The sequence below is a fragment of the Lycorma delicatula genome, chromosome 1 (assembly GCF_047948215.1).
Source record: "Lycorma delicatula isolate Av1 chromosome 1, ASM4794821v1, whole genome shotgun sequence".
In the NCBI taxonomy this organism is placed as follows: Eukaryota; Metazoa; Arthropoda; class Insecta; order Hemiptera; family Fulgoridae; genus Lycorma; species Lycorma delicatula.
This window is the reverse complement of record NC_134455.1, coordinates 277250662-277267928: the sequence shown is the minus strand read 5'-3', so window position 1 is coordinate 277267928 and position 17267 is coordinate 277250662. Positions and strand designations below refer to the sequence as shown.

Genomic DNA, 17267 nt, shown 5'->3' with positions numbered 1-17267 from the left:
GTTGTTTCTTTTTGTTGATTTTCAATTTACAGATTGCAATAGAAAATGGAAATAATAAAAATAAGTGCGAATTTAAAATGGAGATAATTTTTTTTTTCTTAAAAACACCTGTTAATTTCTCGATGTATTCTTTGTAGCGATTTGAAGGTCTGATCGAATTTCGTACAAATGCTACCATCTTTCGATCGATCATATGTTTTAACAGTAAATTTGCTGTATTTCATAAATTATTAATACGCTTCTATATATCTTTAATCTGATATATTTTGAATTACTAACCCATTGTTTTCTCATTTCATTATTATAAGAGCAATAAACTTTTATATTTATATAATAGTCACGTAAACGTTTTTATGATGAAAGAAAAATTACCAACATAGCGTTACAAAAATTGACTGCCTCAAAAGTTTTAATAATGCTTATTGACGCATTATCAAGATGCATAAAGAAAAATTAAATTACAGAGATACAATTTTAGAACAACACAATTATCTTTTATTTTATCCCCCAAAAAAATAAAGAAAATAAAAGAAAAAAATTGAGGTAGGAGTAAAAACCCAGAGAGAAAAAACAAAATGTTTTGATGTATTTGATTACAATTTTCCTCAAGCTAAAACTAGATTATGTAGAACTTCGGTTTCTGAAAGACGTGGAGTAGAAATCTAGTTAAGATCTAAAATTGTGAGATATTTATTTCAAAGCCAGCTTGCTTTGCAGCTAAGAAGACTAAAAAAGTAACAACGTGCCTAGTTATAGTCATAAAAGTCGTTTGAAGAAAACAAAGCTATATTTACCGAATATTTATGGATTTTCTGAAGACATTATTTATTAATGTAGAATAAAAAAAAAATATTTTTGTCACATAACCTATTATTTATTTGTATTATCCATTTAACTTCATTATTTTAGGGTATGAAAGATATAATTTCATTTCTTGGAGTGAAATTTAAATGTAGAGATGATAAGGAATTGAAAATAAAATTTAAATTGAATGTAACATCGTATGATTATAAAATAAGTGATAAAACAAGTATTTGCATCCAATCAATTTGCTACAATAATTATCCAAAAACAACCGATTGAAAACAAATTTTGTTAAATTAGTCATCATACGTAACGAAAAAAATTTAACTAAAATCTACTGTCTAACTCTTTTCGTACTGATTTACTTAGTAAATATGCTTAGATGAGCGACAGTAGATTAACTATAATTATACGCACAGATACCTTAAAAGTTACAGTACACACACATGTGAAAAACGTTGCTACACAGAAATCACATTACAGGGAAAATTAAAGAAGATATCAAAGAAAACAAGGAGAAATTTAATATAAAATAATATTCAGTTAGATCTTCTCGTAAAGTTTTATTACGCGATCACCCCTACAACCTGCTTCAAATGAAGAGGCTGGTGAAAAGTCGTCAAGCTGGTGAATGTTCTTGAATAGTGTTGCATATAATTAATATATTAGATTCAATTCTTCTAGAGTGGTTTATTGAAAATAAATTATCAAATCGATTAAATAATGAGAATAGATAAAGAAGCTAGAAAAGTATCGTAAATAAGCCAAGTAGAAAAAATATATCAAAAAAAAATAATATCGAACATATTATATTAAACAAAAAATTATATCAATAATTAATTAGTTTATTACGATAAATAATTAAATTTAATAAACCGGGTTGAACTGCAAATCTATTTCACGTGCGTCATTTTTAAGGTTATCTTTTTAATTCCTACATAACTAAAAATTTAGTTCAATCAGTTTTATTATTATATTGAAAGAAAGTTTGGAGTTTTTTATGAATGAAAACAAAGCAGATAATTTTTTTTTATGATTAAATATTTTGAGATTAGAAGTTGCATAAACAGGAGTAATATAAATTTAAAATTAATGGATATGAAGAACAATTATTCCGGTTAAATTAACTGATGATCTAAACAATATAAATTCCAATTGAAATCTTAACCAATTTTATTGTTTGGTATTAATAATACCATCAAATAATTTAACTTTTGGTTTTTGTTCACTGAATCTTTCTTTAGAAAACCCTACCCGTATTATTGGCAAAATTACCTAATAGTTAATATAATAACATCGATTAGTGAAGGAAAATTTCCAAACAAAACTTCTAGTTTTTCCTTTGTTTATATTTCTTTTACGTATTATGAAGATCACGTATTCAGTACAATAAAATGAGAAAATAGATGATTCATTGCAGGACATTTTTCTGCATACAAAACTTGCTTACACAGCTTACTTTTTTTTACACAGCTTTAAGTTTTTTTTTAATAAAATACTAACTCATCATATAGCATTGAAGTATGCAAACGGTATTAATATGTATACATTTTTGTAGTAGTATATGCAATAGCCAAACTGACAAAATTCAGACCTTCCTAAAGAAGGACTATTACTGAGGTCACAAAATTAAATTTATACCCAAATCCTAATCACATACTTTCATCTTACCGAGAAACAACTTATTTCGTGACTTTTAATTAACATTAAACTAAACACTGTACAGAAACGGTCTTTAAATATTCTTGTAAAAAAATGATATGTATTTGACATCTCTGTTAACAGACAATTAACCTAAAATTAAATTTTAATAAGATAAGAATTCACTGTAAGGTAGTTTTAATTCTGTCGTGATTTAACAGTGAATCACTGTTTTAATTTTTTCAGTTGTCGCAGTCCAACGAAACTCAAGTTGTTTTAGAAAATGTAGGACCGAATCTTTCTGGAAACATAAGTTGCGAAGTTACTAGCGAGGCGCCGAATTTTTCATCTAACACCGCATCATCAACGATGTCAGTGAAAGGTAAGAATAAAGATATTGCCTTTTTAATTGGTGTATTTTATCATTTGTGTTCATGATAACGCAAATACTATAAAATTTATAATTAATTATTTATTTATTTTTATACATTATATCTTGTTCCAGCTAAATTTGAAAACGCTTGAATTACCATTTTATTGTTAAAAAAATTGTTATTTCCTCGAACAATTATTGTATTATGGTTTAGAGTTATGATACCAATTTTATATAGGCATATATTAACTAGTATTTTATTTTGCAATTAATTCTGCACATATGCTCGAAACTTGTGCCGTGAGAATGTGAAATAGAAATTTTGTAATGTATGATAATTGCATGCCTGCTCGGGGCTTCCGGATGAAAAACCGAGACGTTATCAATCTGCCATGAAAGTCGACTCCTTCTATTCTTCAAGAAACCGTATTTATTTACACAAGTTTAGTTAATACATTCATGCGATTACGAAATACATTTATTTTCTATGCGCAAATATAGGAGATAAGTAATTCGAATTTTTTTTTTATTTTAAATTGAAATTTTCTGCCCAAAATAAAACTTATTGTGGTTTGGTATAATAATTCTGACTTGAATTTGTAATATTTTGAATACATGAGATATTTATATTATTCTACCAGAGGTTATATCTATTCCTGCTTTAGGTAAATCGAAAAACGGTGGTATTTCTTTCATTAACAGGTGTTAAATTATTGTCCGTCTGGGATAATTATGTACCATTGTTACTTTTTAAACAATGTAAAATGGAATTTATTTTGTATATACTTAAGAAAAAAGGCTATATCTTTTTCATTATATAATCAAAAATAGCTTATAACACGAAATAAGTATGTAATTTATTATTCTCTTGATACTTTCTAATATAATATAATGATGAAGTAGAACAACTGATGAAAAGCAAAGAATGATAAATGAATATTATGTTCTGGTTCTGTCACAGCAGATTTTCAACTTTGTGGAGACAAGAATGGTTTGGGTGACAGCCGAAATTTAAAGCACAGCTTGTGGAATTACGCTTTACAACAAGCCAGTATTTGCAACCGTGTTAACAAATAATGCACACCAGCAATAGAATCGACTTTTACTAACCCATTTAATGAAAAAAAAAAATTAAAATTACAAAATTATTATCATTTTTTAAATATAATTCAAAAAAAGATTAAAGAAAAAAGTATGCTTTGTTATTATTCATGAATTGAGATAATATCCTATTCACTATAATAAAAGAAATACTTTTATTAGCATAATAAATCTGAATATTTACTTTCTCCAAAAATGAAAGTGTATTTTTCTTTACATAACAAAATAAATTCCAAAAAAATAAGTCCAATAATATCATCATAAACTACTTAGGTCTGATATGTTCTATTTGTCCAAGCGGAATTTGAATTGTTTTTTGTGGATTGGTTTTCAAATTTTCTGCCAATTTCAGTTATGTTAGTGTGGAATGTTTACTTTTAAAGATAAAAGAAAACCAGTTTATTCCTTATGATAAGCTGAGAACAAATACAAAAGTAATAATGATTATAGACCGTTAGTCTGTGGTGAATGGACCATATTTGGGATAATAATCTGATTACATATTGAGTATGAGTAATATACAGTAACACTTGCAAGTAAAACCATTTCCCTTACGCGTGAAATATATATGAGTATTTGTCTTTCACAAAATAACAATGAAAACTCTGGGTTTAAAATTTTTGTTTACTTTACATTAAAATTTGTGCAAGAGAAGATCGGTTGAGTTGAAAGAATAAGGTAATGGATTTAAGTAGATTATTTATTGCATTAAAATAAAGATGGCTGTTGGATAGCTGTATTTTAAGGTAATTTTCTAATGTCAGAAACTTTAGCTATGTTTGTGAAATATTTAGCCTTCTTGAGTTTGTCCCTACTTTAAGACTCCCTAAAACACTACATTACAAAGCACATTATTAAATTAAAACACTTAATTAATTTTGTACAAGCTCTTCTTAACAAAATCAACAAAGGAACCGCATAGCAAATGTAATGACAATTTTGAAAATTACTCTTCAACATGATGTAATTTTAATATGCGTATCCGAAAGTGTGTGTATGAGGGTCTCACACACACACAAACACATCTCTCTCTCACTCTCTCTGTCTCTCTATGTGTGTATATATGTATATACACACATACACAGAAATATATATTTACATACAGAGAGAATGAGAGTTCTACGAATACGAATGTATAATGTATAAATGTTTATTTAAACATGTACATATATGTTAAACCTTTGTTAATGTGTTTTTGTAAACAAATACATTGTGTTCAAATAAACATAATAACAAAATGAAGTAGAAAAACGGATTTTTATTATTGCAAAAAACAAACTTAATTCATTTATGAATGTCAGATGTTTTTCAGATAAATAATCATCGTATTCAAAATAAAAGAGAGAAAAGAAATATTTAGAGAAAGCAACTGTAAATTAATGAAGTTAACTTATTTCAAAATATCAGACAAAAAAAAAAAATGTTGGGTGATCGATTTAAACACTACTTATGGTTATACATTCACAAGTTTTTTAAGGAGCTTAGTTATTTGAAAAATAATTATCCATCCATAGTTTAGTACCAAAAAATATTTAATTAATGTATCTATATTTGTATTACATTATATTAGAATTTAAACTATCAAAACACCAACGTGTTAGTGAATCTCCCTATAACAAAAACATTATGAAATCAAAAAAAAAAAAATTGTGAATAATACAAATCCTTGAAAAACACTTATGTGACGGTATCCATAAAAAAACATTATTTGACTCGATTCCGAAAAAAAAATTGATACATTTAAAACAACACAGGTTCACTCGCCATGACACAGTTTCTATTTCCAAAAAATGAATAGCTAAATAATGCTAATCAAAATGAGTATTGGTCTTAACTTTTGAATAGCTTTCTTGTTTTTTTTTTTCGTGTTTTGTGTAAACCAGTTGTTTATTATGTTTTTAAACAGCTCTATGCATAATGAAACTAAATTTTAAAAACATCAATTGTTTTCTGATTCGGGACAAAAAATGTTTTTGATGGATACCTTCGTAATGTTAAAACTTTTTGGGAGTTTTTTATTATTTATTTATTTATTTTTTTTGAGATTCAAAATATTTTTGTCATAAGGAGATTCACTAGCATTTTTACGATGAAATTATTTTCTGGTGGTTGAGATATCGGTTATTATGGTTTTAATATCTTTCTTCACTTTCGTCATGACTGACTGATTCATCAACGCCAGCAAAAAAGACTCATGACAAATTACTTAAAATTTGTAACATGTTCTTCTTACGGTGTTAGTGCACACTAAAAAAGGATTTTTTTCTTATTCCGAGTTTAACGGGTTAAAATGAAATAACAATGAAATTTATTATATTTTTTAATTTCTCTGTAAAAATTGAAGATGTCAACTTGATTTTTGGTGTGTTAATCTTTGTGTGAATATCTAAAAACTAATTTTTGGAAATTCGACCTTGAAAGAGATAAAGAAAGGTGAAAAAAATAAAAGATGAAGATAAAAAGAAAAGGTGAAACTTGAACAATATTTTCAAATTTTCCCCATTTTTGACTATACTAAACGAGATATTCAGTAGATTGGGGCTTGCAAATACTCTTCAGATAAATATCTAACAACTATATTCAGATTATTTTGAATTTTGTTTTGTTTAGTGGTGCGATGGTGTATGGTATGGCGGCACAATCAATATAGCGATTGTTATTGTACGTATGACGCGACTGGCTGCACTTGACTCGGGCTACTTAAGTAAAAAACAAAATAAAGTAATAAACAATTTAAAAAAAAATGAGAAACGAAGTTCGGTCACCCCCTAGTGGTGTTTGTCAGGTATTGCTAAGAACCGGGCAAAATTCATATTTACCCCTAAGAAATACGGATTAACAGTTATAACTAATATGTTTAAGATGGAGGCCGACAATTTTGAAACCCACATTCATAGATCACTCCAAGTTTCGGGTCCTGTACTGATCAAATTGTTGCTTTGAATAATTTACAATACACTGGTATTTTTTTATAAATGAACTGGCTTTAATTTTTATCATTATTGTTCTCACATGCATGAGTATAATGAACACAGCGGGATCCAAGAAGCAGAGCCCTCTGCTTAGATAGGAAGGGCGACCAAAGCGAGCCATGAACGACTAAATATCCTCTGACCACGACGGGAAACACAAGTACCCGTACAGAGCGGCGAAGCCGCAACGGAGATGCTAGTTACGTTATATGTATTATTCCCATTTAACTGGTAATTTACTTGTTATAAAGCTGATGATAATTCAGCCGAAACTTTACTGTTGAACCTTCCTCTAAATAATAAACAAAATTAATAACCATTATTGTTATTTTTCAATAATTAATAAATTATTCGTTAATTCTAATTTATATAAACTTTATTTTTTATATAATTGTTTAATTCATAACCTATTTTATTTTTTATATAATTTATTGAAAAGTTTTTTAATAATCACTCTTTCATACATCGTAGTATTTCTTGAATCTTGATACCTTGCGCCATATGAAGGAATTTACTCGAAAAGATTGATGTCTTTAATTTTTCATGACGAGAAAGAGTATAAAACATGGAATTGTAGCCTGCGCCACCTGACTCAAATATAGAGGAAACAATTTGTTTTTTACAAAGTCACGTTCGTTGGTAGGCTGTCGGAGAAGAGTAAAAATGGTGAACTCAGTTTGCTGATGAAAGATTTTAAAAACATGTCGATAATGAATATTTAATAGTTTTATACAACTCGGTACTACCGGTTATCATATTAAATTATGTTTTTAGTGAACAATTTTTTTTTTTCATAAGAAAATGTGAAGAATAACAGCCGTTTGTCGTTTTCTTTTCTGTATTTTTATCAATATTGGTTTATTCCGAAGACTCTCAAACGGGGGTATTTATAATTTTTTATACCAAAATAAAATGTACATTTTATAGTAATACGGAATTAAAAACATTAATTACAAACTCTGCGTAAAAACTGCATCAAAACCTGTAGAATTTTATTCTCAATTCGGTTATCAAAAAAAAATATATATATTTTTATATCAAAATAAGTTTTTTACTTTTATATTAAATTTTATTTATATTATTTTTTTCACGTTTAAACAGCAATCTAATCTGCCAATGGTCCTTATATCTCTGCTTATTTCTTTGTCTATCATCATATAATGCCAAAAGGCTGGAAGAAATTTTTCAAAATATTTTTTACGTTTAGAACGTTTACAATTTTGTTTGTTTATAACATTTTCCCAGAGGTCATGTAATAAAGCAGAAGACGAATGCGTATGGAAAAGTCTGTCAAACTCCTCACTAGAGAATTTTTCTGTTTCCTTTATCTAATTCAGTTATGCATTTTTTATATAACTGATTTTAATTAATGTTAAAAGCCCACCGACTGCAGAGTCTTTCAATTGTTCTTTTTCGATTTATAAATATCTCTCCTGGGAAAAAAGCATGTTATTAGCTGAATGCATCCTATTATGCTAGTTGATCATCGAAGTTATTCATGGTTTGCCGTGGTCTTGTTGCTCTATTGAAGCAACTAAGGAACTCGGAAATAATTGCAGATGTAATAAACGTCAATTTTTTTCACTTTTATACAACCGTTAAAACTGTTTATGTTAGATGCTGTACATCACGTAGGTTATGCTTGATTAAGTCAGATAAAAAACTGTAATAAAATGTAGAATTTTGTTTCAAAACACCAATTTATAGATTTTTTATAATTATAATAGTTAATAATGCTCTAGTGAATAAAAATCAAAATCTAACTTTATAAGTAACTGTTAAAAGAGAATAAGGTGTTATTAAAGAAAAATAAGACTGAGAAATATGTACCTTGGGTTGAAGAGTTTGGCGGTCGCGAAGGCACACGCTTGATTACATCCAGTTAAGTGTTACTATAAGTTTACAGGAGAGTTAACTAAGAAGTAAAGTGAACTTAGTTAGAAATTGAACAAGTGTTACAGGATAATAGGCAATTGTGAACCAACAAGTTCCAGAATTAGCGCAGAGGGGTATGCAATATAATTTTGGGAATGATACAGTTTCTGATATAAAGTACTTTAGCTGTTAGTGAAGTAAATATTACCGTTATGTAGTAATGAAACTTTTATTATAGAAATATCTTTTTACTACCTAAAGTCAGTATGTTATCAGTGCTTAATTTTTAATGTAATTTTCAAGAACTTATAAATAATCTTTTATTTGCAATTTCAGAGATAAATAATCTCTTCAGATTGACGTTGATATTGAAATTTATTAATAAATATGTAAAATTTAAGGCCACAGTGTAATTTTTCGTGGCAAGTAACTTTTTAATTTCTCTACTATAAACGTCTTAAGATATATTTGGTGATGAAAATTAACAAATTATTAAATATTTTCCCAAGAAAAATATTTATTTAATAACCTTTGAACAATTAACTGCTATTCTTATTTTAAAAGGTCTTCTTACTAAGTAAAAACCTGAAAATTTTAAACAGTATAGGAATATAAGTAATATATTTTTATTTTGCTAAAATTTTCGATTTGTATGTTATTACGTTGAATTATTGTTTATTATGTTTGGAAATTGTCAAAAAACTTGAAAACTATAGTGTATGAAACAAAATCCATTGAACAAAATATCATTCTCAGTGTAAACTTGAAATTATTCTTAATTTACTGTGATTATTATAATTGTAAATATTATTGTTATTATTTCTAATTATAATTGTATCAATTACCGGAAGAATACTTATAAAAAATAAATATATTCAGCCTTGGAGTAAAGTCAATGCCTTAGGTTTTCAAAGTGATTTATCTTAAATAAATGGTGATGGAAACACTTGATTTAAAAAAACAAAAAATAAAGGTCTGCGGTAGATCGAAATAACTTTTCATATCTAGAGTGGAATTAAATGACCACATAAAAATGATAACAAAATGCATATCTCGGAGAAAATCTCAAATTTTAAATTCTTTGTAGAATAAATCGAATTATCAAATCAGTCAGAGAAGATAATTTTCAATATTTATAAAGTTTTAATTGTTTTTGGTAACTTTCAAATGAACTTCTATTCATGATGGTAATCTCTTTTCAAGATTCGTATCTAATATATCTCTCTTTGTAGAGTGAACGATTATGTTACTATATAGTAGCATTATTTGATTATTTCAAAATCTTTTATTGCTTGTACTTATTATTTCTTAAAAAAATAAATACTTTTTTCAAGTTTTATATATATTTTCTTTGTAAATTTCTTTTTAATTTCATAATAGAGAACACATATTTCCGAGATATGATAATAAATTAAATTAGTTTACTTTTTTAAATTTAAGTTATTGATAATCGATTAACTAAACAAAGTAAAATTATTTTTAAACGTAAACCTTCTTTTCTCAATTCGGTTAAGGAATATATACGATTATTTTGCATGTCCTAAGTAAAAAATTTTAAAAGCTTGCTGATGGAAACCATAAGAATTTCTTCAATGTATTTATGTACAGTTAGGTACAGGACAAATGTTGCTTTTTAACAGAATGAAAACTAATTGAAACATACGAGTTGAGAACTAGTTGAAACGAGTTAGAAATGATCATCTTTTACTACAGCTCGGTGCTGCTCCGTGGTAAGAGTCAAAGTCGAATGTGTCCGTGTGATTTAATACTTGGAATATATTATTACATGTAATATATTACTGTGCATAGATATGTCATTCATCTATAACTAAATATACGACACTTATAGCTGAGTTTTCGAGAGAATCAGTTAAATTTTCATGTATACCCATGAAGTTCGAAAAAAAAATTTATTTCTACCAAGAATGTAATTTAACCTCATAACCACAGCAGTACACGAACTGTATAAACCATATCACACTACTGTGTGAATTCGAGGATGTTGTTATCTGTAACATTTTATTTTATTTATAAATTTCACTCGCCACCCTGTCACCACGCATTTCTAGTGGTCACAGAATTCATCTCACTAATACCTGTGGAAATTGCATTTTAATTAACCAAACAAAAGTGTATAAAATCTATATGCCTATGGCTTTCTTTTACTATGCAACCCCCAAACTAGGTAGTTCTAGGTTTACTTTTTTTTACGTGACTTTTTACAGCAAGTGGGGATAAATTCAATAAATAATAATAAGTTTTTATAAAGTCACTCGGTTGGGTGATCACAATACGTAAACTTATAGTAACAAAATTAAATTAAATTTTTTTCAAAAAATTTTAAATGTTTTCAACCAGTGTTACATTCATATAACTCCAGAAGTAGCCGATAAGAAATGCGATTAGATTTCTAAATCACATAATTTGTAGAAAGTAAAATACATAATTTTATGAATAAAATTAACGCAATCATGAATTAATAAATTGTAATCAAATTTCCCCAAACTTTACATCCATAACAAATAAATATGTTCCGGTTTATAGTACTTCTAATTATCTTTCATGTTCTTACGTTTTATTTAATTACAGTTTTATTTTTAAGATTCATTAATGATTTATTCGAGAACAGCTAAAAACAATGCGCAAAAATTGCAGTGATCTTAATAAGAATAATATAGACATTGGTAACACATCATTTTTAAGTAATGCACTTCACTTAAATTACAAGATCCAATTTTCTAAACTTAATTTCTTTAACGCTATCTTTTTGAGTTTTATGAGAAATTTAGTGTTAATCCAAATAGCTACATAAATAGATATAATTGATTTGTTTTAATTTTTATTTAAAAAATCAATTATATTCATCGACGTAGATATTTGTATATAATTATTCATAATTGAATATGGTAATATTTTAACTCCCGATTAAAAATATCAAACTCGTAATGAAATCTTGTATGAATATACAAAGAGTAGATAAAATTAAAACATGTGATTGTAGTTCCTGATAATTCTTGATTATGAAAATAAAAGATTGTCTGAAATTCTTTTGGTATTTAATTTCTCTATAGGGGTGTTCTCCCTCTCAGAATCATGAGACCTTGCCGATGGTGAGGGGCCTTGAATGCTCAGTGATACAGAGTAGCTGAACCGAAGGTGCACCCATATCGAAGAGGTATCTGTTGAGAGCCAGATTAAGGATGAGTTTCTGAAAGAGGTCACTCAGCGTCAAATAAAGGACAAGCAGGAGTAGGTTTCGTAATGAACAAGAAGATTGGGAAGAGAGTAGAGAATTTAAATAATTTAGCGATAGAATCATTGTAATAAGGATAAAATCAAAACCTATGCTGACAACGATTGTTAACGTCTATGCCCTACAAGTGCCCATGATGATGATGAGGTAGAGTGTGTATACGAAGAAATTGACGAAGCTATTAAATACATAAACGGGGAAAAAATTTAATAAAATCACTTTCACTATCAATCTCATTTTCAAGCAGTACAGCATTTTCTGATTTCATAATCAGGATTTTTTTTGCCATAATAAATTTGATTCACTTCACTGATATAAACAGTTATACAAAACACAATTAATGAATCAACACTAAATAAATTACAAAAAAAATAAATAATTGAAAAAGAAAAAAATACCAAACAAAGAAAAAAGAAAAAAAATACGAACACAATCAGCCAACCGTGTAGAGGAACGACGTGATCGGCAACTGTGTAGATTGCTAACTACACTGAGATGGTGTGACTCTGTGTTGTCTAACATTGACGCCCTCCAATGAATCAACATGCAAATATGAAGGCAAATAGTGAGAAGTAGTCATTTAGGCATGCTGGGGTTTGAGGCTTGTCAGTCGCAAACCAAATAATTTCCTTCAGAATAACTTTTATCGTTTGCTAAATCTAACAGGTTGACCGATCGAGGGTTAAAGAAAAGTGTTCAGAAGTTGAAAGAGAAATGAACATTAGTAAAATAGACGGAGCATACAGAAAAGTTAAGGAGAGTTATGTGGTAAATAAATTGAAATCGAATAATTTATTAAATAAAGATGGTACACCGATTTATAACACAAAAGTAAATGTCGACGGGTGAGTGAAATATAATGAAGAGTTATACCGAAGAAATGATTTAGAAACTGGTGTTATAGGGGAAGAAGAGGAAGTCGAAGATGATGAAAATGGAGATAGAGTAATGAGATGTGAATTTAATAGAGCATTAAAAGATTTTAATGGTAGAAAGGTTCCTGGGATACACGGGATACCTGCAGAATTAATGCGCAGTGCACGAGAGGATGCGATAGATATGTTATACAAACTGGTGTGTAATATTTATGAAAAAGAGGAAGTTCCGTCAGACTTGAAGAAGAGATTTATTGTCATGATATCAAAGAAAACAGGGGCACATAAATGTGAAAAATACAGAACAATTATCTTAACTACTCACGCATCAAAAATCATAACTGGAATTCTGTACAGAAGAATTGAGAGGAGAATGGAAGAAGTGTTAGAAGACCAGTTTGGTCTCAGGAAATGTATAATGACAAGGGAAGCAATTTTAGCGCTTAGATTAATAGTAGAAAGAATTTTAAAAAATCAAACATACATAGCATTTATAGACATTTGATAACGAAGACTGGAATATAATCTTCATTATTTAAAAAAAAATATTTTTCAGGTATAGAGATATAACAATTGATATAACACAGAAAACATACTGCAGCAGTAATAATCGAAGAATATAAGAAAGAACCAGTAATAAAAAGGGAGTCCGACAAGGTTGTTCCTTATCCCTGTAACATTTTAATCTTACATAGAACTAGCAGTCAATGATATAGAACAATTTAGATCCGGAATAACAGTATAAAATGAAAAGATATGGATTATACGATTTACTGAGGAAATAGTAATTGTACCTGAGAGTAAAATAAATTTAGGAGAAACAATTGACGGCATGAATGAAGTCCTACGCAAAAACTACCGCCTGAAAAAAAAAACAAGAACAATACGAAAGTAATGAAATGCAGTAGAAATAATGTAGATGGATCACTGAATATAAAAATAGGAAGAGAAAAGATTATGGAGTTAGAAGAATTTTGTTACTCGGGAAGTAGAATTATAAATATGGACGAAGCAGGAGCAACAAAAATGTCGAATAGCACCAACCGAAAGGAGCTTTCAGTCTGAAATATAATTGCTTACATCAAAAATTAATTTAAACATCAGGAAAACGCTTTTGAACGTATATGTTTGGAGCGTAGATGTGTAAGTGAAACTTGGACGATCGGAGTACCTGAAAAGAAAAGATTAGAAGCTTTTTAAATGCGGTGCTACAGGATATTGTTAAAAATCAGATGGGTGGATAAAGTGACAAATGAAGAGGAGTTTCGGCAGATTGATGAAGAAAGAAACATTTGGAAAAATATGGTTAAAAGAAGAGACAGACATATAGTCGCTTTGATATTGGAGAGACAGATATTTGGAAAAAATTGTGCAGGCAGGCAACATTTGGAATATGTAAAACAACTTGTTAGGGATGTAGGACCTAGGGGGTATTCCGAAATGAAACGATGGCACTAGTTAGGGAATCTTGGAGAGCTGCATAAAAACAGTCAAATGACAGAAGACAAAAAAAAAAATATGAGTACCTTTGTATGGAATATATAGAAGTATAATAGAAAAATAAGTATTTTAAAATTTTTTTATATAAGCGAGTGATGTAATTTTTCGCATCTCATACTATGTATAATGTTTTGTTAGTAAACTTGTAAACATTACTAATTTCTTCAATATTTACTTAACTTTCCGTTATAAAAGTGATTATCATAAGCTCATTTTCGGATTTGCGCTTATTGGTACCTTAGTTTATTATCTTGACTTTTGTATACCTCTTTTTGTTTATAATACATATGTAAATAAACATTTTAACGAAACTCCCCGAAAAATTACCTGAAACCTTTTCTTAAAGTTTAAGTTTCCAGTAACCTTTAAAGTACTTATAAAAGAATTTGCACGTTAAAAATTAAGTGGTAGTTGTACTCCCTTCCATTTGATACATTACTGCTAGCGAAAGCTGATAATCCCAGAAACGTACTACAGGATATATTTCAAGGGAATAAGATGTGCAATTGCATTTGGTAAAAAAAATTCAAAATGGTTATCATGTCATGTTTCCTTATATTTCAAATTTCTTTTTTCTTCATAATAAATTGTAGTACATTTTATTAAAATTAAAACTTTAGCACAATTTCCTAATGATTTTTGTTACCTTGAAAGCTAAAAATAAGTTATATATTCAGTTCTAGAAAAGTTAACATTTATCATGATTTAAAGTATACAAAATTGTATTAAAATAATTGTTTTTTAAGTAAAAAGAGTGACATAGTGTTGTAACCAAATTGTAGAAGATATTTTTGAAACTTCAAAAAGGGGTTCCATCCTCATTCTGGCGGAAAGAGATTATTGTACAAAATTGATTGGTAATTCACAACATTTCTTATTGATTGTCATATTTATTAGTTTCTCTGTTACATTTGTTTTTCAATATAAATCAAGTTGTAAGAAATCAGATGGTATTACTCATACATTAAAGTGTCAAAGGTTTAACAAAGTTTATCATGATTTTGGAAGTACCCGGGATAAAGTAAAAAAAAAATTATTCATTTCAGTAATAAAACGAAACATTTAATATTTGAGATCTTAGTTAATCAAATTTTGTTTGATTAAAAGAGAAAGAAAATTGTTGACATGAAGTTTATTTTATTTCTATAAGGAAAATTTATTTTTCCAGGAATAGAAAAAGTAACCTGGGTTTTGAACGCCAGTAGTTATATCACAGCAGGGACACAGGTGCTCTTCAGATTTAGTACTTATTTAGCTTGGGCTTCCCTACACGAGGGTCCGAGGCGATGTCAGCTGCACTGAAATTTTTTCACGCCATTAATCCTTCACATCACTACAGCACTGATCTTGCCAAACTTTATTACAAACTAGATTTTTTTTCATGTTTTGATGTTATCTGTATTAATTTTCGTGATTTTGTTATATTTTTCTTACTGTTCTATTTTTATGATAGAAATAATTCTTTATTCAGGTATTTTTAAGCTTAAAAATTAGTTGCAATACCATAAATAACAATGTTAATTTCGGACTTCTCTAAAAATATTATATGAATACTAAAAATATAGTGTAGGTTTTATTTTTAGAGCTTTAATTTTATTTCAGAATGATACACAGACTGATATATCACCAACATATTTCAATAAAACTTAAAAAAATTATTGCTTACCATAGTAATGTTTTTGACTAACCCAACGCCGGCCAGTTAACTGAAGGAAAATACCACTCATCCAAAAAAATGTTTTTCATTTTAGTAACTATTTATGACATTACTACTCTTTTTAGATGAAAAATGTTGTTTTGCAAGTTGAATTTTTATGAAAAAGTTTAAAAGATAATTTATGTCTCGTAACAGTTAGATCTTACGAGACATATTTCAAGTCATATTACAAATTATGAAAGCAAAGACAACAAAACAACTAATCCATGACAACAGGATAGATTAATTAAGATCTCGGTGCGATCGGAGGTGTTTTTCCTGCTCTGTATTTCTGTAGTTTTCCTCATTATATTATAATTTGGTTATTTTTTCCGTTTTGTTGTTTTATGTTACTGTTAGTCGTTTTGTTTCGTTCTTGTTTGTTTTAATATTTATTTCCAGGTTCTGCCTTCGGTAACCAAGGACTGATTGATTGGTTAAAGAGTTGTTGGTTAAATAGCTGTGTATTCAGTTTGTTTATACTCGTTTGTAAGTTTTATTTCATTTTAAATTACTTTTTATTAATTTATGTTTTGTTGTTAGACTATGACCGAACAATATCAGTCCGGAAGCGCATCTCTACCTGTTGGAAGGGATTTTACTTCCGCTGCTGGAAGACGGTCCGGAAGGAGAGAGGATTCTCGGGTTTTGGTACGTGAGGTCCCCTCAGACAGCAGCGGGACTGATAGCGGCGGAAATGTAGATTGAGGAATTTCGGCGTGAGGAGTGACTGATGGAAAGACACAGAGAAACCAAAAAGAAATACCCGTCAGCTCGGCGGAGGGGACACGCTGTCGCTTCACCGGTTTTAGCCGCTGCGGGTTTCGCAGATGATAGCGCCCTTGAATAGGAAATCCTGCCTCTTCCAGTAAGGTCGGATGATGATGCGGAAGTGGGGCAGGGAATTCCAAAGACATCTGGGAAAAGGAGATTGCGCCTTTGTCTACCGGTTGGGGAAACCCATTGGGGAAGACACCCGCCTAGTGTCGTTCCGGTCACCACACCAAACCCTCCCCCGTTACAAGCCCTGTTCGCCTTTAACGGGAGTCGTCAATCGCCCTCCGACTTTTAACATCTCTTAGTAATAATCCTGAACTCGTTGGGGTGACACCGATGCAAATTCCTTGGTACACATTTGCATCGGTGACTTATTAACTCAGATTTTGCGTTCGCTGTA

The 17267-nt window shown here is 29.0% G+C and overlaps 1 protein-coding gene across 1 annotated transcript in view; it reads left to right on the top strand.

Annotated features, from left to right (window-relative positions):
- The window catches only part of LOC142318315 (uncharacterized), a 232534-nt gene that overhangs the window by 122123 nt on the left and 93144 nt on the right, over positions 1 to 17267 (top strand). The window contains exon 3 of the mRNA XM_075354888.1: positions 2692 to 2827. Within this exon, the coding sequence (XP_075211003.1) occupies positions 2692 to 2827 (136 nt within the window). The remainder of the gene's footprint in view (positions 1 to 2691; positions 2828 to 17267) is intronic.